This window comes from Anas acuta, chromosome 7 (assembly GCF_963932015.1).
Source record: "Anas acuta chromosome 7, bAnaAcu1.1, whole genome shotgun sequence".
Classification (NCBI taxonomy): domain Eukaryota; kingdom Metazoa; phylum Chordata; class Aves; order Anseriformes; family Anatidae; genus Anas; species Anas acuta.
Window position 1 is genome coordinate 23,126,849 of NC_088985.1, and position 27,423 is coordinate 23,154,271.

The following is a 27,423-nucleotide window of genomic DNA, read 5'->3' on the forward strand; positions in this document are numbered from 1 at the left end:
TACTTTGAAGCAGTTGAGAAGTATAAACATTGCTTTTAAAACATTCTTTTAACAAGCACAGATTGAAAACACGTTTCTGCAATACACAAAAATACCATATATACAAGTTATCTTCTCATAAATAATCTGTAATATTTTTATTTGCTTTTTTGAACATACCTAAATATGGAGCTGATGTTTCAGAGAGCTTTCCTGTTGATTCACAAAATATTTAACAGGTGCTGTGACAGACATTAGTTAATATGATGGTTATCCACTGACAAAAGGGGAAAAATTCCCTTCCCTTTCCCAAATACAAATATATTTGTATTCCCTAAAGTATTATTTTTTGCCAGCTTTATTTCCTGAAATAGCAAAACAGTGTAAAATGAACAAAATTCAGAGCATAGGAGGCAGCTGGATTGAGATGGAAAGGATCATCTTTCACTTATCAGTGGCAACTAGATACATATAACCTGATTGAAAAACTGAATGCTAACAGCTAATTATTGGGTGGGTGTCTAAATAGTTGTTTTTGTTTTCCTCTATCTAAGAAGCACTTTATAGTCATTAATATTGAATTACATCTACAGTTTTATCACATAGTATCATAAAATCCTTCTACAGGAACATGAACATAGATATTTAACAGGTATCAACTTTTTAAAACAACTATTTACTTGAATTTCTACTGTAATTCAACTCTGAGTATCACCATTAATGACCTAAAGTATCTATGCTTCTTACCTAACTGTCTCCATCTGGAAAAAAAAAAAGATAATAATAAGTCCGACTCTAAAGACACTAGCATTTATCTGTAAAAAGTAACAACAGTACTCACTACTAAAAGAACGGGAATTAATGGAAATTATCCCATTTATTTCTCTGTTCAAGTCATGGAGCTCATCCAGATTTTTAGTGAGTGGCTCTAGCTGTCATGGTTGTTAAAAAGCCATTTGACTTTTATTTTTCTCTTCTCTTTGTTTCCTTCTAGTTTGGAAACCTAAATGGTCTCCTCGATAGATAGGGGAAACACGTGGGAAAAAGCATAGAAGGAATAAATCCTTTGTTTGCCTCAAGTTAGGTTCTGTAGCTAAGTTAAACCACCATAACAACACTCAATACATGAACATTAACCTTTAAAAATGTAATTACTTTAGACATATGTTTTCTTGGGTTTACCACAGATATGCTGTCTTCTACATTTGTTGAAGTCCCTGTTCAGTGTTTTGTTCTAATACTGCAGAGGTGAGTGGTCTGCCAAAACAAAACAAAACAAAAAGTTACAAAAAACAAACAAACAAACAAACAAAAAAACTAAAGCTATAATAACAGCCGAAGGAAACACAGCAGAAATGTCTTACAGACAATCATGTCACAGAAAATATTTTTTAAACATTAAATTATAAATAGGAGAACACTATGCAATTTTTATAGTGCAGTTAGATGACAATACAGGAAAGGTGGCTCATTATGACATCTACTTCTGTTTACAATAAATATGTCAGCATTTAAAACATAGGCAAGCCACTTTAATTTTATGTCAGCACATGGCTTTCTGCTAACGGTTATATCAACACAAAAATATTGTTGCCAATTCATTTTATTGCATCCAAGAAGCGACATGGTATGTCTATGCTGTCCTGTTTACAATCATAAAATAAAAATATTAGTATTGTTTTAAAAGAAATTGCATTAAATGCAAAAATATCATCAGCAGGAAAAAAAAATATAGGAGTAATTCTGACTTAAATGAAAGTCTTTATTACCAGCAGATTAAACAAATGAGATTTCCCCCACCCCTTCCAAAAATATGTTCATTAAGTGCTGGACAATGTCAAAACACCTACTCCTAACAGTAAGTACTAAGGCAAACTACATAAACAACATCAGAGGACCTAAAGAGAAATTATAGAAAGGTTTTCTTAAGTGGTTCAGTACCACGGAAAAGAGATGTGAGGGAAGCCTTACTATCGCATGAATCTGAAACATCACTCTACTACAAAAAATATTGTATTGATTTACTGTGAGTTTTGAAACTAAAGCTTTTCTCCTGAAAGCTATAAAACCAATTGTTCCAATCTAGTTAGGTGATAAGAAGATCAATGACTGAAGGATCAAAACAACAACAGCAAAAAGAAAACACTAAACCCTATATTGACACTAAAATGCAAATTTAAAAACTCTCATCATAGTGGCACTCCCTTTGCTGTTCTTCTACTAAAATAAGCTCAATAATAATTAACGTGTAGAAACAATAACATAATAAAGGAATGATGCTTTACTGGTCCTTCTGATTAGATGCTATCTGTAACACTAAGTACGTTGTAACCATTCACTTAAGAAGTTGCCTATATTTTTATCCTTTTTCCAAAGTTTATTTTTTTTCTGGGTTAATGTGCAGAATTCTAAGCAGGACAGTAAGCTCTCTGATCAATTGATTCAACCACGTAAGTTATTATACTTATGATTAATTCAGGGAATTGAGTTATTCCATGCTTACAATTATGGAATTGTTTGTAGGACTAGGAACCAAGCTAAATGAAAATGCATGTAATGGTTCATTACAGAAAAATCACTCTGAATATTGAATTACAACTCTAATTTTCATCAAAACAACAGTCTCTCCCCTGTTTCTCTCTTTATTTTCCTTTATTTTCTTAAGATTGATTTTAGCTAGTAAATGTAAAAAAGGGGTGTTCAGATTTCTCGAAGTTTTTTGCTTTGCATTTTTTTTTTTTTTTTTCATTAAGGACAGATGTGGCTTGTAAGTTGCATCTTAGTAGTTTTTAAAAGTTGTACATTGCTGTTGGTGGAATTGAAATCTATGAATACAATGCATATACCATCCCTGTTACTCTATTCAGGTAGGATTTTCAGTAAAATGCGTCATCTATGAAAAGTGATTTCTTCAGAATACATAGGAACCTCTCAAAAGTTTGAAGTTGATTTAGAAAAAGAAAAACAATCCGCTCAGTTGGACATTCAGGATAATTTGTTACAAGGAGAAAAGATTTCATAACCGCAGACTATGTATAAAGCATACTCAAGGCAGCATCTAACATGGCGTGTCAGGCTTCAGCACTCTGAACAAAAGAGCAGGTAAATCCTATTGCATTTTATGAGAGGAAAAAACAAAGAAAAAACATTATTGGCTCAGAAAATATAGACAACCTCTGAGGAAAACAAGCTGGAAGGACGGCATTATTTGACTTTTGCCATCTCACTGCAAATACACCACCATGACATGGTTTTCTTTGAAGTCTAAGAATTAACATGATGTCTCAAACATGTTCAGCTCTGCGTGAAAGCTAGTTCATTATCTCTAGCTGTATAAACTCAAGCAGTGGCGACTGTTTACTGAAACTACCTGTAAATGTGTTAGCCTGTGTTTGTAGAGGATAAGGACTGTGCCATCCCAGGCCCACTTCAGACCCTAAACGTGGTTCTTTTCTCACTCTTATCTGAATCATCCTTGAACAGGCTGCCTCTGAGCAGAGTTTACACTCCTCTTCTTTGATCTACTTTATAAAAACATCAGAATTGTTTACTTTGAAATGCACACATTTCTTTCTTGGGGTGTGGGGAAACGAGAAGATGTTTTATGACAAGAACAGATCTATTTCAAGCCAACTGGTCATTTTCTCAGTGTTTCTCATCCTGTCCAACATCCTGAATGAAGCAATGAAGCATAACTTCGTTGCTCAGTCCTAAATGAATTAATAAGAATTGACTCATACTACTGCCTATTAGGTAATTCCGAACTTCCTACCCTGCTTTCTAACAAATGACCTAACAAATTGCCGTGCTAATGCCCCTGTAATCTAGTTTCCAACCCTCTCTCCGCGGAAAGTTCTTTAAGAAGGCAATACTACATCAAGGGATATCACCAGTAGTTGTACCACACACTTCAGAGGCAGAAGAATGTCCTAATCGCAGCACTCAGCCTCACGGACAGTAGTGAAATACTCTTAGTTCAAACAACATCTGTGCACCGTGTCCTCACAAAGGACAGTATGGTGTTTATAGGTGCTTATAGGAAGGTATTGGTACCGGTGGTTGTCCGTAATTTTCACTTATTTCTAAGCTCGAGTTGGACTCGATGATCTTGAGGTCTCTTCCAACCTAGAAATTCTGTGATCCTGTGATTCCTCGAGTCACTTTCCTTTGCTGGTAGAGAGGCAATTGGATTCTTTCAGACCTTGGACCAAACACTCCAGAACTCCAAACCTGGGTTTTGCTCTCCCAAAAGAGGCCTCTCTATGTCCTCTTTTGTTACCAGCCCCTTCTGCATCCTTGTCCTTCATACCGGGGAAATAAAGATAGAAAATCACGGCTGGCCGAGAGAGGAGAGGCCGGCCGGGGCAGAATAAAGAGCGCAGGCCGTGATGCGATTACCCGCGGCTACGTGGCCGGCGGGTGACTCAGCGCTGAACTTGGCGCCAGGTCAGGCAGCCTTGAGCTCCGCTAACCGCCGCGCTCCGAGATTAGGCGGATGTAACAATCACCTGAAAGGGCAGATTAAAGCGCCTCTCCGGGGGGTTCCTTTGTTCTCGGCCTCATTTGATGCTTCGCGGCCTTTTCAAACCGCGCCGCGGAAGGTGCTTTAAATATTTGCCCCCAGAATCGAACCCCCCCCCCCCAACAGGCTGCGAGCGGGCGGTGGCAGAGGCGCCCATGGACAAGGGCCGCTTCTCGGTGGAGTGGCTGGCACAGAGCAGCTGCGGCGGGGCCCGGACCGTTCACCGCCACCTCCGCGACGCCCAGGACAGCCGCCCAAGGGACCTCGGTGAGTGCCGGCCGCCCCGACGGGCTGGGACTGCCGGGGTAGCGGCCGCTGAGGTAACGACCGTTGGGGCTAACGGCCGCTGCGGTAACGGCCGCCGCGCGCGAGGCCGTCGGGGAAGCGCAGCTGCACGTGCGGCCGCTGCCTGCGTGCCCGCCCCCCTGACGGGCCGCTCCCGCTCCCGTCCCGCAGGTCCCGGAGGCTCGGAGCGGAGCAGCCCCGAAGCGGAGGAGGGAGGAGGCGGTGCTGCCGTGCCTGGGCGGCCCCGCACCAAGTTCTCGGCGGCGCAGCTGCAGGAGCTGGAGCGGAGTTTCCGCGAGCAGCGCTACATCGGCGCCAGCGAGAAGCGGCGCCTGGCCGCCCTGCTCAACCTCTCCCAGAGCCAGGTGAGCGCCGCACCGCGGGGACCGGGACCGGGACCGGGGCGTCCCGTTAAGCGGCCGCTGGGGATGGCCTCGGAGCGCATCACCCAACGGAAAACGAGACGACCGAATTTGTTCTTGACTCTTTCTTTCTTATCCCTAGATAAAAACCTGGTTTCAGAATCGCCGGATGAAGTTTAAACGCGAGACGCAAGATGCCAGGGTGGAAGCTCTGGTCTCGGGTTTGTTTCTGCCCTATTGCTGTTACCCAGATGTCACACCCAGCCCTTCTCATGGGATGGACGCCAGTGTCTCTGCTGCCCGTGGTGTCTCCCTTCACCCGGCGGTGCCGAGCCCTGCCTTGCTGGTACCCACGGTTTCAGCTCAGCCAGTTCTGCCAAGCCCAGCCTTACTGTTGCCTCCCAGCCCAGGACTCTCTTCTTATTCTACCACAGTGCCAGCAATGACTTTAACCAACGACCATAAAAGACTGAGATTCCAGCCATATCTTCCTTCCTTTTAAAAAATATCAAAGACTATCTGCATTAACAACTGCCAAATACCTAAAGAATACTTAGTTAGTTATACTAAATATATGGATGACTTCGATTTTTTTTCTAATGTTGCGAGGAGAAAACAGTCTATGTTAGAGGAGTAATACTGAGAGTGGAAGTGAAGGAATTGGAACTTTCCTTATTCCTACAGTCTTTGCTCTACTGTATTGAAACTTTTCCTATCCAAAAGTTTGTTTTCAGAAAACAACCTGTAATCAGCTGGGGCTCTCCAAGGAAGAATTGGAAGCATTGATTACACTGAAGTTTACACAGTAATTAAATAATGTAATAATAATTTGAGAATGTGACTGTTCTAATGAACTGTGAGTTTTTTAAGGAAAGGCTTGTAAACTGCAGCAAATGCATTAAAATGAAAATGATACAAAACGTGTTGCCCCTATAAACAAAACTGAACAAGTTGTCCAATACTGTCTTTTATGTGTATATTTTGCATCTTCCTTAAAATGGTCTACCCTTTATGTGGCTGTGAATATTCCATTTATACATTTAAAGGATACATAAAGGTAATAATTGGCAATTTATTTTTTTTCATATCAGTGTCAAAACAATTTCACTTCAGTCTGACAAAAATGCTTGTACACAAATTCAGGTCACTGAGAATGCTCAAAGAAAACTGTTTCAGTTGTTACTTCTACAGCTTCAGCTGTAATGTGGCAGCCTCACTAAGTTTAAGCTGCAGCTTTCTATTAGGCTTGCTGTCAGGACTGTTCCTAAAAATCCTATGGCAAGCTTTATAGAGAGTGAAAAAAAACATGCATATAGAGAATAATGAGAAACAGACCTTGCATCAACCTAAAGCTAGAGTGTAAACTGTAGCAGGTGTGATTACATCTCCTCCCTTGCCCTGACCATCCTTAGCTGCTTGTCAGGAGAAAAATAAATTACTTTGCACTTATTTAAAAAAAATAAAAAAAAATAAAACTTCAGGTAGAGATTGTGCAAAGTTGACAAACATGGCCTACAAACATCTTGTGTAATATCTTGATAATCCTTCCCCTCTCCCTCCCCTTTTCAGTTTTGGGAGCGAGGGAAGTGAAGATGAATTCCAAATTTTTAGTAGCAACAAGGTTTAGTGTGGTATAAGAGACCACAAAGAATTACATCTATCTACATTCCTACCTTTTGTTTTACAGCTCCTGTTCTGCTTATAACCTCTGATGTAAAAACTAATCTCCAAGCATTCCATAGCTGGGTTATCTCTCTACCTGCTGTCAAGAAGCACCCATACCGTAACCATGAGGTAAGGGGGTGGCAGCAGACACTCAAAGGAATTCCCCTTCCCAACACACCCACACTTCTCCCTGCCACACCAAAACTCTGCTCTGAGATACAGGTTGCTGAAGGGACAAAGTGTTAATTTCTCAGTCTCTTTGCATGCAGACTGCGTATACCAGAGAAAACAGCCTGACAATTCCTGCACTGTCACCTTGTAATTCCAGACACCGCTTCCCCGATGTCCAAGAAGTTTGCCTCCAACCTGGTTCCCATTGGAGTTAAGTCTGCAGGTCTTATGCTGGTCTAACCTTAACGTTTAGAGCAGTTTAATTTGACAAAACTTTTCTCCTTCTAAATCATCCTTTCACAGGTGAGAAGCCCCCAGGCTATTAAATTGAAACTCTCAAGGCTCACTGGATTAGAAGTTGAAAAGGGAAAATTTAGACTACAGTGCAGCAATCAACTTAGTTAATGCATTTAAAAGAACGTTTAATGAATTAAAGAAACGTAATTAAAGTCTAAAGATCGAGTGCTAACTAACCCCTTTGAGAAGAGAAGTGAAAACTGTGATCCTGAGAACTACCCCCTTTTTCCTCATGGGAGGAAAAAAAAGTTTAAGGATTGTTAGAGTAAAAACCAAAGATGTTTCCTTTAAATTGATCCTTTTAGGACAAGCAGCATTTACTTTTTTTGTTGTTGTTGTTGTTTTTGTTAAGTAAAAAGTAATTATTATTTTTATAAAGTTCAATATGCAATTACAATGAACATTTAGTGGCGAGTCAAAGGCCAAATTTGCAGATTAAAATCTCATTGAGATAATATGGCTGTTAACAGAGCACTAATTTGCTCTTAAATCTTTTACAAGATACTGTTTTTGGTAATTCTAACACTTTAAAACTCTGCAGTGAAGATTTGAACTATTTAATCACTGTTTAAAGACACATAGGTTTAATTGCCATTTGTGATTAACACAATTGAAGTTCCCATGTGGAAAATGGAGTCAAAGTGCAAAGCAATAAATTAATATTCAGAAGAGAAACTCACCTACATCTTCCTCCTGTGGTGTGCTTCAAAGGGTGCACTTAACCAAATGCACAGTACAATACAACTGGCAAGGTCCAAGCTCCCAAATACACAATACTCAGAATATACCTCTCAGCATCAGTGTAGGAAAGTCAGGTGATATACATAAAATATCTGAATTTTTCCCCATTACATGAAAGTGCAGTGTACAAACGCAACCTTTAAACAGTTTGCACATGTAACACTAGGTTTTATATATATGAGAACTTGGGATGTTCAATCATAACCAGTTTAACATTCAATTGCAGACTAAACTTAATAAGTTTATCCTACACAGTGAGAAATTTGACAATTGCAAGTTTTTGAGTTTTTTGCCATGGTTTTTGGTTTTTCTCCCTCCCATTCCCTTTCAGCAGCTGCAGGCACAAAACAACAACAAAAAAAGCTGTAGGCACAGAAACTGCAAGTGCACAGAAACTGCAAGTGCATCATGGCTGTAGCATAATTATTCATTTCAACAGTGCTTAACCCTTCAGCATATCTAGAAATCAAAAGATGGTAGACTACCTGCATTTAAAAAATAGGTCTTTTGCAAAGATGGGATATCAAATCAAAAATGACCGAGTGGGACCAAATCCAATAAATTTTAATACAATTCAGTACAAATATAAAATTATTACTCTTCGCATTTAACTTAGAAAATAATAAACATATGATTCCAAGTTAGACAAGAAATTCTGAGCAGAACATAATTACAGCATACATTAATTTTCCCCTTGCCTTCCCCATTTTTTTCTCACTATAATGCATATACAGGATGGCATTTCTTGTCCATTTTATTCTGAATAACTGGGTGGAAAGAAGGATGAGGAGGAAGCCAGTGCTGATGGTAGTACGGCAGCTCATTTGCTATAAAGCGGTAGGTGTTTTGCAATGCATCGTATCTGGGAAAGGATAAGCTGAACTGCACAGCCGGCACCGGGGTAAGGGGCAGGAGTCTCTGGTGCTGTGAAGCAAAGGGATAGTGGAAAGACAGTGGAAAGCCCTCATCATGAAGGAGGGCTGGTGGAGTTCCCAGTGGGTAGCTGTAGAGTGGAGCAGGAGTCACAAGGCTGTGCTGCTGGTCCTGGATTTGCCTCTTCAGTTTCATCCTCCGGTTCTGAAACCAGGTCTTGATCTAAGTAACATAAGGAAAGAGGCACGAGGTGCAAGAGACAGATCAGTAACCTTGCTTAAAAACAAACAAACAAAAAACTACAAACAACTCTAGCTCGTGGGCCTTTGCAATATTTGCTTTGCGTTAATTGATGGGGTTGGACTCATGTCCTTGTTAACTGAGGGCACAGCACTGGATGGGGGCACGACCGTGTCGAGCAGTTTTAGGTGAATCACTTCGGGGCTTTAAGAACGTACATAACACCCCGATGGCTGTGCTCTGAGACCGGGCTGTTTACCTTGCCGAGAAGCCCCACACGGCCACACCCAGCTGAAGATCCCTAGGTGGATCTGCTGCGAGCGCTGCCCGATGGGGCGGGGGAGGACCCGGCACCCACCTGGATCTCTGAGAGCTGCAGGGCAGCCGCCAGCTTTCTCCGCTCCGAGGCCCCCAGGTACTTCTGGCGCTGGAAGGTCTTCTCCAGCCGGCAGACCTGCTCCGCGGTGAAGGCCGTCCTCGCCCTCCGCTGCCGTCCGCGGGTGGCGCCCGGTGCCGCCGCCCCGCTGCTGCGCTCCGCACCCGCACTCTCACTCTCGTAGCCCGAGGAGTCGTCGGCGCTCAGCCAGCCGCCGTCGGGGGCTGCCAGGGAGGGAGAAAGAAGGCGGCGGTGATGCTTCTGTCCCCACACCGCAGTCCCCCGCCTTACCGAGCCGTGGCAGCGATGGGAGCTGAGGTCCCGTCCCCACAATCCACCCATGCCCTCCCTGCTCCCAGCTTCTGACCTCCCTCACCCACCTGCCTCCGACGGGCAGGGGTCGTTGGGCTCCCGGGGGCTGGCTGCGCCCCGCTCCGCCGCGCAGGGCTCGCTGTCTGCGGCCTGGCTCGGCCGCGGTCCCTCCCGTCGGGGCTCGGCTCGGGCCAGGAGGGGGCTGCTGCCCAGCGAGGTCGGGGCGCAGGGAGGGGGCGCGCAGCAAATATGGGGCCTGACCCCGTGGGGCTTGGTCTCTGGAAGCTCGGTCTGGCTCATGGTGGAGAGGGGCTGGGGGGCCGCCGGGCTCGGCCTGCTCTTATATGGACGTTCCGGTCCCGGGCGGGCTCGTTTGCAAGTGTGAACCCACATCAAAGTGGGAATCGAGTAGAGATAACAGCTGCCTGCCAGCGAGGAGGAAAGTTCACACGTCTGGCAAATGTCTGCAAACCCCTGGCTCCAGCTTGTCTGGGGGGGCCGGGGAGACCCCTTGAAGTGCAAACCTGCCCCTCTCCCCCGGAGGGCAGGGCACGGGCAGGCCCAGCCCCGCGAAGAGGCGTTTAAAGATACTGAAGGTGTCGGTAACAGCGGGTTTTAGCCCTTTTCCAGCCGCGGGGTCCTGCATGGCGCGGAGGTACCCGAAGCCAGTCACAAGACAGCCCGGCCCGCACCGTCGGGGCCCGGGGCGAGCCCAGCACCGGTGAGCCGGGGGCTACAGCAACTCCCCATGGGCCAGCAGCCCCACCGTCAGGAAAGTCACCCTGGGGGAGCCGTGGAGGCCGGGCACCCTGTGAAAAGCTGTGGGGAGCCGCTGACCAGAAGTCCCTATCCCCAGGGCTGAATCCTCACCTGGGCTATAGGATCAGCAGGGCCGCGGGCCTTCTCAGCTTGAACTTGGCGCCACCTGTCTAGCCAGAACATGTCCCAGATCTCCCATGGGCTTTCTCGATCAAAGCACCAAGTGAACAGTGAAGCTCGCACCTCATCAGCCTCGAGCTGTCCCCAATCCACACGTTGCTAGCCAAGGAGGGTAATGCCTTTGTAACACAGGGACACCGCGAAGTCCCTCCATCCCCATCCAAGCTTTCCCCTCGGTGAAACGAAAGGCCCGGCTGGGGAAAGCAGTGTCCCCACAGCTCAGCCAGTCCTGTCCCATGTCCAGTTTTCACCCATGTCGCTCAAAAAGACCACACTGACCATGACCCGACTGGCAGCAGAGATACTGGGATCAGACCAGGGGAAGTGGTCACCACCTGTGTACCTGGGCAAAAGCACTGGCAGGACCTCAGTTTCCTCCGAGCTCTTTGGGGTTCCCAGTGGGATGCACAGCTGAAAGCAGTGAGCACCAGGGGTGGAATGGAACAGGATCCTGGGTCTTTCTGCAACCAGAGCAACACTCAGCTCCCAGACGTAAGAGCAGATGTCAGTTCTCTATATAAAAATAAGTCCATATATAAGTCACACACCCTAACCAAACCAGCTCCCCCCAGAACTCCCCATTTTACAGTGAGAGATCAGAGGAGAAAATCATGTTTGTGCTGCCCCTTTTCATCCTTTCAGGCATTCTCGTAACTGGATGGCCATCAGAATGAGCAGCACATTATTGACTCCTCTAGCCCCTGCCACCTCACTTGGCTCTGGCCCCAGGGGAGCGATAAACCCCAGGCACTGGAGCAATTCAGGCACCTTACCAAGCCCACAGGGCCCAGGAACTGGATTGCCCCTGTGCTTCCCTTACAACATCAGCCCCTAAGGGCAGGGCTGGGGGAGATTCTACTTGTTGCGGCACAGCCCTGGCAGCAAGATTGCTTTTTTTTCCTCTGGGGTCAGCCACCCATGAATGTTGAGTTACCTTTGGCACAGAGACACATTTTGACTGACTTGCTTAAGCCAGTGCAAAAGCCCAAGCAGTTGAACACTGAGTCGTAGATCAGGCTCTGTCCCTGGCACAGAAACACATACCTCCAAGTGCCACTGATCCAACATTGCTGTTCCAAGGGGTGTTTAAACCCCACTGCACCTCCTAGGCACATCAGTTAGACAGGTGAGTCTCTGCTTCACTGATCCAAAGCTCCCCAAAAGAGTTCAGCATCTGTACCTTAATTTTAATAATTTCCAGGTTTAGAAACTATTCCTGAACAAGTCCATACGCGTGTTTCTTTTTACAAACAAATGAAACATTGACCTTATTATCTCAGCCTTTTTTCAGAGCAGCCATTTCTGAATCGGCCTGCACATGGACAAACCACAGCAGAGAAGCTCAGGCTCCACTATATACATATCCACTCACTAAACGTTGTTGCTAGTAACACATCATGTGCAGCTGCAGAGCTTGACTGCCTCATGTAAGCCAAGCCTGGAAGCAGTACCTGGAAGCCACGGGGATGCAGCAGCTCCTGAGCTGAGCACACCCCTGCCCAGCCAGCAGCATGCTCCTCTCAAGGGGTGCTCCCCACCAGCAGGATGAGGTCTCTGCCAGGCTGGGCAGTCCTGGGACCCCTGTGCCCAACATCACCCCCACTAGGGCATACAATAATGTCCAAGGACATATTATCTAGGGAGGAACGCTTCATCCCTGATGCCAAAACTAAACCACGAATGAGACAGCTATTCAATGCTATACCCAGAGACCAGTGCTGGCCTTTGCATTTACACATTATGCATCTTACAGAAACTGTGGCTGCTGCAGTTTCTCTTGTCATTTGACTGTGAATGCAGGGAAGTAGCTGACTTTTTTCCACTGTTTGCTGAAAGTCCATGAGAATTGCAACTTTTGTTTTTAAACTGAATTTCCTATTAAATGAGATGTTTAAATCTCCAGCATCCCCCTCCTTTCTCCCACAGATACATCTGCAGAGCACAAACCTCTGAACAGATGGGAAAGTGGTGGAGGTGTTGCAGCTCCCATCAGAAGAGGTGGCAACTTGAGAAACTCAAAAACTTTGATGGTCCTAGGAGGGTAGAGCCTCTGCAGCCAGTTAACACCACCACCATCTCCTCCCCAAAATATGGTGCTTATAGGCGACATTTTCTTTCACCCAATCCTTTTGTGTCACTTGATATGCTGAAATTATATCCATGATCAAAAATATATCACTGGCACTTTTCCTGCACCAGATACTAGAAGCTCACACCTTATTAGAAGCAGAAGTATTTATTTGTATTCTCTAAGAAAGGTGCTGGCATACTAAGTCCATCAACATACTGTCCCACCTGATTTTGTGGGAAAGCATAAGAAAAAAATGGCCAGAAACTGGAAAATATAAAAGCAATCCCTTTCAAACAAGATGTTTTGTAGCATAATTGGGCAAGTTTTCGGATTCCAAGCTTTCCTTCTACTAGCATTTAGCTACATAAATAGGCAGCAATTTTCTAGGAGAGTCAGGGGCAGCGTGTTCGCCCTTTAGAGGCAAGTAAGGCAATTTACTGAAAGGAAGGAGGGTGATATGGCTGGAAACACGGGAAGACCAGATACTGTGCTTCAGCTGGGGCCACAGGACAACCCTGGCGGTGCGGGGAGTTCTGCCCTGCCCGGTGAGACAATTGATCGGTGTTTGTAGCCTTCACTGCTCCCCTTTGGAAATGCTAACTAGGTTATTCAGCGCGTCTTTTGATGTTCTGATAGGTGCTATTAGATAGTCAATTAGGCCTCAGCGAGATCGATTGTTTCGGAATGGATGCGTTCTGTTTGAAGTACCCGTGAACACTAACAGGGCCATCACCCAGTCGCTCCTTTGCCCACGGGAACAATGCGGGCTGACACCCAATAAATAGCAAAATAGCAAACGCTACTGACTCACCCGGCCGTGCTGCGCCTGGCTCACACGCTGCACGCCCATTCAGCCACTGGGGGAGCAAACACACGCTTTGCAATAAAAGCGATTTATCAAGGAAATCTCATTCAGTTCTTTGCGCAACTAATGGACAAAGCGCCTAGATAAGGTAAATGCAAGTTAGATGAAACCGGAGTAGTGCTTGAATTCCCATGCACACCATCTCCGCATTGCCTGAGGACTTGTGACACCTCCGCAGTTATTCAGAATTGCCCATGAATAGTAACTAAGAGTTGAAACAAGAATTAAAGCACTTCACCTACCTGAATACCAAAGCGCTACCAGGGTTAGTTCCCAATAAATACCATTACAAGATAACATTAAGTCGAGGTTAGGAATTTAAGGGACACCTATCAAGGAAAAGAAGTGAAGTCTGCACAAGGGATAAACTGGGACCAAAACAATCCTTCTCTTTCTCTCTTCCACATCCGCTTCAGTGGGATTTATCAAGTTAATTGGCATCTAATTGCGTATCAAAGAAAGAGATAATGGGCCGCAATTAGATGTAATGGCCTGGCAGTGCGAGATCTCTCCCGATTAGCACCCAACGCCGAATAACTTCACCTGGTTTGCAAACAGGTGCCTGGAGTGGCTCCACCGTGTCTGGGAGCTCCAGGCAGATCCCCCCGGCCCTGTTCCCAGTCCCCTGTTGGGTGCTCCCCCCAAAGTGGGGCAGGCGTTAACGAGCACAGGCTGCAGACGGCTCCCTGACATTACCGCGGTGCTAATTCAATCACGGCTCACCTCCTGTGCGCACACGCTGCAGGGGAGGGCGGCTTTGAAGTCGGTGCTCCGGACATTTTCCACTCCCGCCCCCTTTTCCTCCCCAGGGAGCCCAGTTTCCAGGTTTTACAGCCCCTTCCTCGAGAGCCGGTGGCAAGCATTAGGCTGCTCCTCCCTAGCTAATCGGCTCGGCTGGTCCGTTTGTCTTGCAGACAGCACTTTGTCCTGCCGGGGAGCATTCCTCCTCTGATGGTGGCTGCGATGCGATTAACGACAAGAATGGGGATGTTAGAAATGATGAAGGAGAAGCCCAGTTTATGTGCAGGACCCGGGAACCGAAGCCAGCCCCGGGGGGCGCAGCCTGTGCGGGGGTCCTGCTCTGGCTCTGGCACACGTCCCTTGCTGCTGGGGGTAAAACGCAGCGGTGGGGAAATTCAGACGTGCCCGAATAAAACATGAAAGGATACCTTCTTTTCATTTATTTTTTTCTGCCAGATCAAAGGAAAACCTTGAAACCGTGTTTTGGTAGGATTGTGCCGCTTTAGTCAAAATGAAATTATTTCATAACATAGTATTTTAGACCAGTGGAATGTAGTTGGTAACTTCTAGAGAAAGCTTATTTTTGCGGATAATAGAGGTATTATCGTGGATGAATCTGCTAACTTTAGGGATGAGCATCATCCCTAAATGAGCATCACCTCTCGCGTTTACTCGAGCAGCTGTCGGGGAACGGGGTCAATATTTGTAAGCTGGGGCTGCCAAAATCAGTGGCAAGACATTTCGCGTGCTTGCTAAGTGTACATATGGCGAAGGAGTCATTACGTTAAGTGATCATTAGCACCTTTTCAAACAGAGCCCGGCGTCTCCCTCGCCGGTGGCTGAGCAGCTCATACACTCAAGCCATCCCCGCTGACCAGTCCGAGCCCCTAGCTTTTTGTACGGAGGGGAAAGTGACCGCCAGAGCCATTCTCGGCTGCAGGCAGGTGCAGAGCTGGGTCTGTGATCCCATCCCATCCCATCTCACCATCCCATCTCCCAGCCCTGCCCAGCTGCTCGGTGTTGCTCGCCCCGAGACCTTTCATATCCCGCTCGCTTCCCCCGGGCACAGCTGCGGTTGTATCGCCCCCGTCTCCTCCCCCCATTTCGGTCCGGGGTCCGGCCGGCCTCTCGGCTCGTTGTGCCCCCCCCCCCCCCCCCGCCTGGCCTCGCAGAGCTGTTAAGACTGCTTTGAACGGGGTGGGCATCTAGAGGAGGGGTGGGGTCCTGCTGTGCTGTACAAAATGAGAGGAGCATCCCTCTTAACCCCTATACCACTGCCCACTTCAAAAGTCTTAGGTATTTTTTTCCAGGTAACTTGTGTATTTATTGTTTTGCTCTCCTTAAAATGCCACCGCTTTAGAGCAGAGAAAATATTCAGCAGTGCACAGCTTTTTGGAGGCATTTCAATTACGTAATGACATGAGAGATAGAAAGAGAATTTCGGATCTTTTTTTTTTTTTTTTCTTTCCTTCTTTGAATTAGTATAACTGTTTAGTAATAATTTCCTTAATCCCTAACTCCAATATCTTCCTGAAAAAGAAAGTCTCAGGAAGATTTATGGCACTTTGAAACTTATTAGTTTCTGAAAAATTTTTAGTTTTCTGGAAGTCTTGCATTAAAGCCACATTAATAGTGCAATTGTAAGCAAATAGTAATCTCAAAAGTGTAGACAATTGCAGCATGGATTAAATAATAATTAAGGAGTTTTCCAAATGTGGGAGTTATTCAGAAAAATCAAAGGCAACAGCCTTCGGAGGCACATAATATTGCTTTTTACCAGGCAAGTGTACTCAAGTGATTGAGAGGCCCCTGTATAAAAAAAGAAAACAGGTGTGTTTAAGGATGACTGACAGAACCTTCAGACCATTCATTATATGAGCCCCGATTACAAGTACCCCGGAAATCTTCTAATAACCCCAGAGATCAACTCTAAAGTGATGGAAATTTTTATTGCTCTTTTCATGTTAGTTCACAATTGACTTTGAAAGATTTATGACAACTTACATCAGCCAAAGATCATTCAACAGAGCTCTTTCTCCAGCCTGAAATCCAGCCATTTTGATCATGTTTTCTAGAGCATTACTCAAATAAAAAGTGCATAGCACTAGAGTAACAAAACTTCACTGCCACTTAGGGAAAAATAGCTTTGGAATATTGCATTTCTTTTGATAACCATCCTCAAACCCCATTAGGAGCACAAAAGATGCTGAAATTACTCTTTTGCTAGGAGCCTACAACAGATAAGAAGTTGCAAGTCCAGATCCTTTCCAAGATCTATTTAGGCAAGAGGCTCTCAATCTACTTAATCTACTGAGGCCATCCATGTAAGAGTGATAAAATATTTTCACATTTACTTAAAAGTAACTTTTTACATCTTAATAATCACATTTTTTGTTATATAAAGAACTCCAACACAATTTCGTAAAAGGCCCAGTATTAACTACTAGTAGCCAGTTCCAGATGCATCTACATATCTGGTTAAAATCACAGCCCAATCACAGAAAGTGCCACATGGGAAGCAGCAGAGACTGGATACCTGCTTTAGGGGACAGAGGGAAATTCGCACTTTTTGCATTTACCCTCAATTAATTGTAAGCTTGAGCCCATGCAAGATAATTCTGATTCCCTACCAGGGCTGAAACAGATCTAGAGAATAAGGAGTCTGTACTTCCTTAATGGGGAAGAGCTCTCTTTTAGGGCAGGATAAATAGTTCTGCAATCCATGTGATGGATTCAGAAGAAAGCTGCAAAGTGTTTATGTTTGTGAAGAGATTACATTTATACTAGTATTTGCCCACTATGTTTGTATTCGGTGGGTCTGAAGTCGATGATCCAGATTGTCCAGCATGTTTCTATACCTGGCTCAGAGCTGCATCGTAAGTCCAGCAGGCAGTTACAGGCAGCGGCAGCCCAGAGAGCTATCGTTAGTGCAAATCCTCCTTAGTCACAGTCCGTACCGGCGGGTCAGACACCCAGCAAGAAAGCTCTGGGATCCCTATAACCTACAAAGCAGGGCGCTGCCCAGAAGCAGACGGGCTGTGCTCTGCAGGCGCTGCTGAGGTCCAGGGTGGGTGCCGGCAGCGCTGCTAAAGCGAAGCCCCCTGAGGCAGCCTCTTGCCGGGGCAGAGCTGGCGGCGGGGCCGTGCAGGTGAGCGGCAAGGACACCAAGCCGCTCTGGGGTCCGTAGGGCAGGGGGGCGCCGCAGAAAGCCTCCGGCCTCAGCTCCTGCAGCTGCCTCTTGAGCTTCATCCGGCGGTTCTGAAACCAGGTCTTGATCTGAGGGCAAGGGGAAAGGGTGAAGTAGAGAGGTGAGGTCTCGGCGGCACCCACCCACCCCGAGAGCCGCTGCCCTCAGCCCGCGGCATCGCCCCTGCCGTGCTTACCTGCACCTCGGAGAGCCGCATCCTGCCCGCCAGCTTGCGGCGCTCGGCGGCGCCCAGGTAGCGGTGCCTCTGGAAGGAGCTCTCCAGGGTGCCGATCTGCTCGGCGCTGAACGCCGTCCGCAGCCGCCGGCCCCCCCTGCCCGCCGTCTCTTCGGGGCTCTCGGGGCCCCCCTCCAGCTGGGGCCGCCCCGCTGTCCGCGGCCGCTCGCCTGCTCCTGGGGACGGGGGAGAGGGAGAAAGGGGTCAGCCAGGCCCAGGACCCGAAGGGTGGGCGGTTCCTCCCCACCCAGCGCAGAAGCCCCGACGGCAGCGGTTACCTGCAGCCGGGGGTGCTGCCAAGCGCTCCCTGCTCCTGCCGCCTTTCCCGGAGCTTTTCTCCTTGCTCCCCTCGCTCAGGCCGGGGCTGGAGCCCGAGGAAGACTGGCGGCCCGCGGCCAAGGAGGGTGCTCGGCGTGGGGTGCCCTGTGTGGGGCTCTTGGGGGCCTGGCTGCTCTGGGACAGCCACTCCACGGAGAACGGGGCCTTGGTCATTCTGCCTTGTTTCGGGGCTGCCGGGAAGGAGGCTGCCGGAGAGCACGACTGCTTTATACCGCAAGCCCCCCAGGAAAACGTTGTTTGTGTAAATACACATCAAAGAGCCAGATAAGTATCATCTAATTGCCATCGGTCCTGCCCCCCGACAGAAGATACCGTTCACACGTTGCCACGGCTCGAGGAGGCTCGGCTCCGCTGTGTCTGCCCCCGGAGGAGCTCCCTCCGCCGTCAGTGATTTACAGCTCTTGTTACATCCTATCCCGATGCAAATGGCATTTATGGCGCTGAGCGGCCTTAAACGGCGCTGGGGAATGCACCCCCGGGGGAGCGCGCAGGGACCGGCCCCCCCGGCCGCTGAGGGCAGAGGGGGTGCTGCTTCTCCCGACCCCCTTCCTCGAGAGCTGACTCTTTTAATTCCTTTTCAAGCAGCATCCACGGGCTGAAGTGAGCCTGCTCCTCTCTGGACTGAGCCCTGCACTCCCGGGACAGCCTGGGGCAGACGCTGCATTCTCCTGGGAATTCTCTCTTATAAGCACCAGGCACAGGGAGAGACAGGGGGCAGGAGGAGAAAGTAGTGAACCAGAAAAAAAAAATTTAAAAGTGAATGTCAAGGCCATTGGGTTGTACCAAAAGTGTGTTTGCTGGACTAAAGAGTCAGGAAAAGACAATTACTATATTAGAATTAACTTTCTGCTGAGGTTACAGAATTCACATCAGTATCTTCCTTCCCAGATCTTTGCAGCTGTACAGGCCACGCAGGTTTCTCTGCTATCTTATTCTCCATGTTTTTCCTCTTATCACCTTATGTACGCCTCTCAAAAGTGTTCCCATCTATCTTTGGATTTATATCGGGAATACTTGGCTGCTGCAGGAGTGCTTCTGTGGTATACTGACAAAAGGGTTGTGGTGCCTTACTGACAGCAAATTGCCTTCCCTTTCCATCCTCCCCTCCTGGGCAAATACTGAGTGCACGCACAACTTAAGTCAGCACAACTGCACCATTGATAACTCCTATTGCACCCTTGCCTGACATCATTCCACCTCCAGAAGTCATGACTGCATGTCTGATCTTTGTATCAATACAACACAAATTTTACGTAAACCCCCTCCATCTGAAAATGGATGTAGGTTTTGTTTCCTAAAACCTACATTTCAACCTCCTGTTCACTCAAAATATAGTTGGTATAATCAGGCATCAGAAAATCCTACCATTTTCTGCTTACTAGCAAATTGCTTTCTTGAACAATTTTCAAGTTTGACCTGTGAGCCCTTTCTAAGCTCTCTCTCTCCTCTTGCTTGTTCGTTCTCATGGAATATTCTGAGTCCTCCTCTACTCCACCAGTGATGACACTGTTCAAGAATTTAACTCTCTCTCTGACCAACAAAAATGCTAATAGTCATCTTGATTTAAAAGTGGCTAATAACCAATCTAGAACTTGTGGGTGCTACCACAACCAGACACCACAGTCCCTGTGGAGCCCCTGTGTCTGGCCTATGTAGATAGGGAAGAGCATTACAGCTTACACTACAGTGTTAGTCTGAGCCCACTGAACGAGCTTCCTGGAGAAAACTAAAGGAACTGGTGTTAGAATGTCTAACAAAAGTTCAAGCATTAACACCTCCTGTACATCTGTTACATACCGAAAAAAAAAAACCACACACACACACACAAAACCAAAAAATGTCTCTAGCATGGACAAGGCCCTGCAGAAGTGTTTTTTTTTTTCTTTTTCTTTTTTTTTTTTTTCTTTTTTCCCCAATTGCATGAAAGGCTTTGATAGATATCTGACTAGAAAACTCATCCAATGATTCTTCCCAAGTATTTTCTCATTAACATTGGAAAAATTAGAAATTTACTTGACCAAACTGTACAAGATTGATTGTAACTTTCCACTATTTTATACAACCTCCTCTCCCTCTCTCCAATATTCTAAGTAGAGGTTCTTAACTATCCTTTGTAGTAGATAAACATGAAGACTATTCCCCACCATAAACTTGAGGAAATATTTTAAAATCAAAATTTTTCTTATTGTCCAATTCTGATGCCAACATATTTCATAGATCTGACTAGGCAGGAAGGAGATAGATGGAGAGGAATCATACAGGAATATGCTTTGTTAATCAAGTGACAAGTCCCTTGAGTTAGCTGCATTTAACATGTGACCTGGAAGCAGCCTCTCCAGTCACATCTGGCAATAATAGTGCCATTGCCTGCCCAGAGAAACCTGCCAAGCCTCCCTTGCAACCAAAGGCAAAATGCCTTTCTCCAGGATGTTAGAAAAAGAAAGTGCTATTTTTCTACAAGCTTTCTTATTTTAACTCTGACTATTTTAACAGCTTTCTGTGACACAGATGGGATGAAATTCCATCCCAAGGAGATAAATATATCCCTTGCGCCCAGGATATTTCCATCCCTAGTCCCTACATAATATTATATATACATAAGTATAAATATAAGCATCGTACTTATATAATTTATATATATAGTACAAACATACTTATGTTTATATACAAGTATAAAAATATATAAGTATAAAATAGTCTACCTGTATGGCTTTATTTTTACCAGATTTATATTCTATCAATGAATGAATGCACCAGCAAGCTGTTAGATGGGAAAAAAGAATATACGACATACGACAGTGTTCTAGAAAATAGATCTCAGGTTTTAGCATCCACTGATACATCTGTTACACAGTTTTGTTACAGATTTTAAGACATTTTCACCATCTGAGCTACAAATTACATCTTTACACACTGCTGGTTCATTAATTGCATTTTATTGAGGCAAATGTCACAGCCAAAAGATGGTGTCAAATGCTGAGCTTGCTGAGACACAAACTGATCATGTTGTGGCAAGGTTATATCAAATGTCATTTCCATTATACATAGAATGTATAAGTATCCTGGATAGATGGCAGATGACTTCTGGATGTAATGACTGCTGCAATATTTATCAGCTGCTAGCTTAATTTTATCTACATTTCTTAAGATGCCTCTTTCTGTTTCTATGTATTATTCATTTGGTGGTTGTTTGAAAAATCGCCTGCTAAACTTTGATACAGAAATATCATCTTTAAAATAAAGTGATGTTGCCAATGGGAAAAAAACCTGCTCATACTAAAGTCCCTGGGCTTTTGCAGGGAGTGAAGCAGGAAGGGATAGGACCTTCCTATTCTGCTCTGCTGCTACAAGAAGTTAGAGACAAAGAGTTCAGACACACCAACATGGCTCCCACTAGCAGAACTCTTAAGATCCTTTTGCCAAAAACAATAAGTTATACAGATGTTCGTACACTACACAGTTGCTCTCTTTGGGGAGTCAGCACCTTCACCATGAAAATAAGGACCAGCAGCATCCTCAAGGCAATAAAAAGTCTAAGGATAATCTGTAACCTGATGATGTAGAAGGGAGCATTTTAGCACTCAGGGGAATTAAAAGGAGTAGAAATTTGTCACTTGACACAAGTCCCTATACTTGTGAGTAGAAGCTGCAGTAAAAGAAGCCAAAAGTGACTTTATAGTTTTTTGGCTGGGATCAAGATAACAGTATTTATGAAAGCCAGCTCTGCAGAACTGTGTTCGCACAACATTGGTCACAGGCTGAGGAGGTTCTGCAGGTTCTGCTAGTCCTGCCTGGATGCCTACTAGGCAGTTGATAACAGATATTTTGGGACAGCAGCCCAGTCTTCAAGAACTAATTACTGCTCCATATCTTCCAGTCCAAAGGCCACCCTGCCCTAGAGTGAGCCAGCTCAGAAACCTGCAGGATTGTGCTCTGAGACATCCCTTTCCATTGGAGCTCTGAAGGAACTGAAGAGAAAATAACTGAGGGCTTCCAAATTCCTTTGGTTTGTCACAGGTAAAGGGAAAACTGCCAGTAGTTTGCCTTGCTGCAGCGAAGGTACAGAAGACCAAAGGGACTGTTTTGTAACAGCAGGTGACCCTTTCTTGTAACAAAGGAGAGTCCTGTGGCACTTAAGTAGAGTGAGCCCTTGGGAGTAGCTGGGTGGTGATGCAATTAACTTTTTTTTTTTTTTTTTTAAAGGCAGCTAAGGACATGTGAGATTCAGCTGTGTGTTTGTCTGTGGACAAGCAAAATTCTTACAAAGAGATGCCCAATGAAGCAAGGGCTGCTGGCATCTGCTGTACCATTTATGTGGTCTTTGTTCTGGCATGGTTATCCAACCATTGCAATTTCTGAGAAATCAGTCTTTAGGACTTAAAAGCATTACAAGTGGTGTCTAACCAACCTCTTTATCATCAATTATTATAAACTTTTCTCCCTGACAGAATAAGAGCTATTTTTCCGTGACGAAGGAAAAGACCATATGTGCAGAAAAACCAGGAGGGCCTGGAATAAACAGAGTGACAATGCTAGATGAAAATCAAATGACTGATCATGCTTGAAACTGATCTAAATCAACACAGCACTCAAAATGCCAGGAGCTCCCAAGGACCCTTACATAAGGCTGTTACCAGCAGCTAAGAGTCAGTGAAATGTTTTAACACACATATATTCTGCAGAAAGAACACGCTTATATGGGTTATTCTTAACAATTTCTTGTCCCAAATTAACCGTATTAAAAAAAAGAATTCAAAGTAGATATGAATTGGGACTATATTTAAAACACATACTCCTGTTGTTAGAGATGGCAGGGTTACAAGCAGCAGATTGTATTTTATTTTTTAATTCTTATTATACAAACTATTACAGTGGAAAACTGGTCAAGTTGCAGGCATACAAATCCGTCTTCTGTAGTCACTGTCTCATACCGTAATTGAGAGACATCTTTATGGGCACTTGTCAAATAAAATTACTCCTAAGTATGGAGTTGGTTTAATTCTGTCTAGACTAGCAATTAGAATTTTTAAACTATTATTTTAAAGGAAACAGCATGAAAAAGGGCCTTAAAAATTTCTTTATTTCCCAGAGCAGACAGGAATTAACTGTAGCAGCAGAACAATTGACTCCATCCACCTACCTTCACTGCACCCCAAAACAGATCAGCACAGACATGTCCTGACCTTCTCTCTCAACTTATTAATTAGAGATAAGCTAGGATATGCTGAGTGATAGCAGGAATGTAGTTAGAAAGGATGCTCAGCACTACACCTGTAATATGTGATTCAGTGCCTGTGTTTCCTCCAAGCAAAGCAGTGTACTTTCTTTGATAGGTTTCACACAAATGAGTGCATTGGAAATCAAAGGAATGTAACTTTTAAGATTTAAAATTATGAAATTGGGTATGTATGTATTTTTCTATAAGATTAAAGGGAACAGCTGAAATATATTGCACATATATATTGCACATATGCACTTCTGCTGTTTCATGTTTGCATGTTTCTAATGGGCAGTTTTTACAGACATCTCGAAGGCCAATCATTTTTCACAGTACCTTTGCTCATAGCGCAGCACATACACACACACACACAAAAAAAAAAAAAGAAAAAAAAAAAAGAGGTTGCAAGGGTCTCTTGTGCCATCTCCTGGTTTTACTAAGTCTTCACATCCAGGAGTCTGCTACACAAAGGGAAAAAGTTGCAGAAGTTGAGCAGCGATTTTCCTGGCAGTGGAAGATGACTGGCAAAACTTGCTTTCCACCTTCCCCCCACTACAAGATATGTATTGGGTTTTTACCTCTCTTCTGCTGTTAGAATTAAGTCACTTCCCCATTGCATGAGCATATGCATATAACAGAAATCTGATATTACCCTATAACATCTACACAAATTCAAGTAATGTACATCTTGGCCACACCTATTCTATTAGTATGTATCAGTGGAAAAGCATAAATAAAACCTTGAAAATTACTGGCATATGATTAATAAATGAATGAATAGATTTTTTGATTGCAAATAAGTATTTGAATTTGGGTCCAATCCACTTTATAAAGAACACAGAAGGGACTCAATATCACTGCTGAATCCCCCTGCCTTCTCAGGGACAGAAGCCGAGTATCTGGGCTCTTATGACAATTTGATCTGATCCGTTCTCACAAATCCTACAGGTGATCCTACAGGTGTATTATGGGTGAATAACCTATTCCAGTGCTCTACAAGAATCTCTGCAATGCAAAACCAGAAACAGAATCACTATTGCTTCAAAATGAATACCTCTTGCCATAACCTCCACAGAGCATGGAGAAAACTAATTGTTTGTAGCTGCAAAAACTTTTTACAGCAGCATTTCACACACACAATCCTCAATGGCTCAAGCCATTTTTTTGTCTCTCTGATTATATTTTCTAAACGTATTTTTATTACTGTCTTCTAGACTCTTTAATTTTGCCTGTATGTCTTAAGTACAGTGTCTAAATGGTAAACTATTCCTGATGATGATCTAGTGCCAAATAGAGCAAAATAATTACCTTCTGTCATATACGGCTCTCTTACAGTACATCTCAGGTCTCCCTCCCCCCCCCCCCATTTCTCCCCCCTTTTTCTTTTCTTCCTTTTTTTGAAAGCTGTACACATGGATTCATAATCAGTTAATGATCCATTGTGTTCCCCAGAGTTTTTTTTTTTTTTTTCTTAAGTTCTGCAATTGTTCTTCATTTTGTATTTTTCCTTCAGAAATACAGGACTTAGAAGCTTAAATTTAAACTATTATCATGATTATTTTGAGTTCTAATCTTGTGTAAGCATGCTTCCTGTTCCATCCTCATATCATTAGTAAAAACCTTGGATACAACTGGATCCACACTGTGCACTATTATGGGTAGTCCTACCACTACTACATCCCACTCTGCACAATTTATCAAACAGTAGTAATTACTCTTTGATGATTAAGCAGCTGTGGACCCAACTAATAGCACAATCATCTGGATCTTAACAACCTGATATATAATCAGGTCGTATAGATCTGTTGTCAGGAGGTTTACTGAATTAAAAACTAAACAGTATGCTGTATGTCAATCAATTGGGACAGTTATCCTGACAAATGAGACCATTAGATTACTTAAAATTACATTACAGACAAACACGTTAGCCTTTTAAATTACTCTTTATGTTTGCAAATTTTTTAGATAGCTTTTTCAGTATCTCTTCTGGTACCTGAGTTCATCTGGCTGATGTTGCAATTCCGCAAGTCGTTCTCTTTAAATTGCTTCTCCACTTATTCCTGCCCCTTTTCCCACTTTTGATAAATAGTCTTTCCTTTCCTTTCCTTTCCTTTCCTTTCCTTTCCTTTCCTTTCCTTTCCTTTCCTTTCCTTTCCTTTCCTTTCCTTTCCTTTCCTTTCCTTTCCTTTCCTTTCCTTTCCTTTCCTTTCCTTTCCTTTCCTTTCCTTTCCTTTCCTTTCCTTTCCTTTCCTTTCCTTTCCTTTCCAGCTCTCCAGGAGCCCCCTCATTCTTCCTAAATCAAAACTATAATAATTCCAAGATTTCATTTTTTTAACTTGTTTGCTGTAGACTAGATTTACCCAGGTTACAACTAATACATCTAGTCAGCGAGTCAGCGTGATAATATTACATTCTGATCTGCAGCTTCTGATTAACTTTGATCATGGTATGTATTGTTTAGAGGTTAAGGAGTGAAATAGCAAACACTTCAGGCTTTTGCACCATCTTGATTGCTATTCACATCACCTGGTAAGCAAGGAACAGTGTGTAATAGAAAATTATTTAAGAACTCAACTTTACTGCTTTGTTTTTCCATTGCTGGCAATAGCATATTGTCTGTCAGGTTTTATTCTCAACCTGCTGTGCTATCCCTTTGTATTTGTTCTTGCTAATGCACCCTTCTTGTTCCTACTTTTTTTTTTTTTTTTTTTTTTCAGTAATCTTTCTTGATTTGGGGTGGGGATGGAGGGGTTTGGTGTCATTGATGAGTACATGCAGCCACACACTGCTCTCTGGGAATTCTTTTCTTTGCATGAGGATGGACTGTTTTAGAAACCTTTTTATAAACTTTCAACTCACCTGAACTTTTCTTTGCCATAGAATCCCTTCCCTATGATCTTATGTACCAACTCCTTAAGTTTATTTAAGTTTGCTTTTTTGAAGCCCACTGTTATTCTGCCTCTTTCATCCCTTTCTTTCCTTTCAGTCATGAACTCTGTTGTTTCACTGTAACTCTCATTCTGACTAACTGCCATCTTCAGATTTTCAACTTGTTTCTCTCTACTAATTACGCTAAAATCTGAAATAGTAGCCTGTACATAAAAATGAAGTCCCCACATGCTCTTCTTGGTCGATGATCTGTTTTAGACCACCATGGCACTTCACCCCTTTAATTTACACACTGAAAAAGCTATACAGGTCGTCAGATTCTAAAACAATTATATGCAATATTGACATATATTTTACTATTTAGTATTTTACTATTCTTTCCCCTTGTCCATTCTGTGTGTCCTTGTTCCCTCCAATACTTTTCAATATCATTTTGTGTACTACAGGTCTAGATTTTTCCCTTTATTCCCCATGCTTTCAGCACTAGCTTTGACTCCCAAAGCTACATATAAACTGTCCCCATCCCAGACTCAGACCAAAACATGTCCCGGTTATCATCAGAGGGATAAGCAGGTATATGAATAGGAATGTGAAGTACAGCATATTGCAATATGTCCCTTGTTCTGGATAAAAATAAACAAACAAACCCAAACAAACAATGACGGATTATTGTTGACATTTCAAAATACACCATCCTTGCAATTTTACATGCAGCTTAAGATGTTCAGTAATATTAGCTATCTCTCCTCATGTGTTTGATGACATATAGCAATTCCCTACATTGCCTTTATGCAGGTTTCAGTCTCTCATATTATCTTTTATTTAAATAAACTAATTTTGAGGATTTTGTATTTTCAACAATGATCTTTGTGTTACATCCCATCTGTGTCTTGCAGTTTACTTTCATGGAGAACAGTTACTTTGCTAATGTCTGTGGATCTATATCCTCCTCTCAGGAGCCACCTACCCACCTGCTCTTTTTAGCTTTTAATCTTCAAGTCCTTTCAGTTCCCTGCATCAGGAAATATAAAATTAGGAGAGACATTGAAGGGACATCCTCCTCAACATACATAGGGACATCCTCCTCAACATACATAACTATTCTTTATCTCTGCC

The 27,423-nt window shown here is 44.1% G+C and overlaps 3 protein-coding genes and 1 long non-coding RNA gene across 10 annotated transcripts in view; 1 reads left to right on the plus strand and 3 right to left on the minus strand.

Moving 5' to 3' along the window:
• LOC137859430 (uncharacterized) overlaps positions 1 to 436 on the minus strand; it is a 72,300-nt gene extending 71,864 nt beyond the window's left edge. Inside the window, exon 1 of the long non-coding RNA XR_011098272.1 lies at positions 160 to 436. This is a non-coding gene — a long non-coding RNA (uncharacterized lncRNA). The remainder of the gene's footprint in view (positions 1 to 159) is intronic.
• A 3,933-nt stretch (positions 437 to 4,369) lies between these two features.
• Positions 4,370 to 6,177, plus strand: LOC137859596 (homeobox protein vex1-like). The gene is made up of 3 exons (XM_068688850.1): positions 4,370 to 4,768; positions 4,958 to 5,151; positions 5,291 to 6,177. The coding sequence occupies exons 1-3, from the start codon at positions 4,546 to 4,548 to the stop codon at positions 5,648 to 5,650; spliced, it is 777 nt and encodes a 258-aa protein (XP_068544951.1). The 5' UTR covers positions 4,370 to 4,545; the 3' UTR covers positions 5,651 to 6,177.
• A 2,388-nt stretch (positions 6,178 to 8,565) lies between these two features.
• LOC137859595 (homeobox protein vent1-like) lies at positions 8,566 to 14,118 on the minus strand. 7 transcript variants are annotated; one of them, XM_068688843.1, is made up of 7 exons: positions 13,941 to 14,118; positions 13,645 to 13,690; positions 11,807 to 11,942; positions 11,106 to 11,223; positions 9,892 to 10,248; positions 9,494 to 9,735; positions 8,566 to 9,117 (listed from the first exon to the last, which is right to left on the minus strand). In XM_068688843.1, exons 3-7 carry the CDS (start codon positions 11,828 to 11,830, stop codon positions 8,740 to 8,742), a joined length of 1,119 nt encoding a protein of 372 aa, XP_068544944.1. In that variant the 5' UTR covers positions 11,831 to 11,942; positions 13,645 to 13,690; positions 13,941 to 14,118; the 3' UTR covers positions 8,566 to 8,739. The 7 variants fall into 7 exon arrangements, with proteins under 7 accessions (XP_068544944.1, XP_068544947.1, XP_068544943.1 ...); XM_068688846.1 differs by having other exon boundaries at positions 11,106 to 11,275; XM_068688842.1 differs by lacking the exon at positions 13,645 to 13,690.
• Positions 14,119 to 16,369: 2,251 nt separating this feature from the next.
• On the minus strand, positions 16,370 to 20,055 carry LOC137859763 (homeobox protein vent1-like). The gene is made up of 3 exons (XM_068689163.1): positions 18,140 to 20,055; positions 17,823 to 18,037; positions 16,370 to 17,715 (listed from the first exon to the last, which is right to left on the minus strand). The coding sequence occupies exons 1-3, from the start codon at positions 18,351 to 18,353 to the stop codon at positions 17,404 to 17,406; spliced, it is 741 nt and encodes a 246-aa protein (XP_068545264.1). The 5' UTR covers positions 18,354 to 20,055; the 3' UTR covers positions 16,370 to 17,403.
• Positions 20,056 to 27,423: the final 7,368 nt, after the last annotated feature.

Coding starts and splice junctions, on each gene's coding strand:
- LOC137859596 (XM_068688850.1), top strand. CDS start 4,546: ATGCTTCGCGGCCTTTTCAAACCGCGCCGCGGAAGGTGCTTTAAATAT. Junction 4,769..4,957: donor CAGCCGCCCAAGGGACCTCG/GTGAGTGCCGGC, acceptor CCCGTCCCGCAG/GTCCCGGAGGCTCGGAGCGG. Junction 5,152..5,290: donor TCAACCTCTCCCAGAGCCAG/GTGAGCGCCGCA, acceptor TCTTATCCCTAG/ATAAAAACCTGGTTTCAGAA.
- LOC137859763 (XM_068689163.1), bottom strand. CDS start 18,353: ATGACCAAGGCCCCGTTCTCCGTGGAGTGGCTGTCCCAGAGCAGCCAG. Junction 18,038..18,139: donor GGCAGCACCCCCGGCTGCAG/GTAACCGCTGCC, acceptor CCCCGTCCCCAG/GAGCAGGCGAGCGGCCGCGG. Junction 17,716..17,822: donor TGCGGCTCTCCGAGGTGCAG/GTAAGCACGGCA, acceptor CCTTGCCCTCAG/ATCAAGACCTGGTTTCAGAA.
- LOC137859595 (XM_068688842.1), bottom strand. CDS start 11,830: ATGTTGGATCAGTGGCACTTGGAG. Junction 10,249..11,105: donor CTGCCAGTGCTTTTGCCCAG/GTACACAGGTGG, acceptor CCTCGCTGGCAG/GCAGCTGTTATCTCTACTCG. Junction 9,736..9,891: donor CCCCTGCCCGTCGGAGGCAG/GTGGGTGAGGGA, acceptor CCTCCCTGGCAG/CCCCCGACGGCGGCTGGCTG.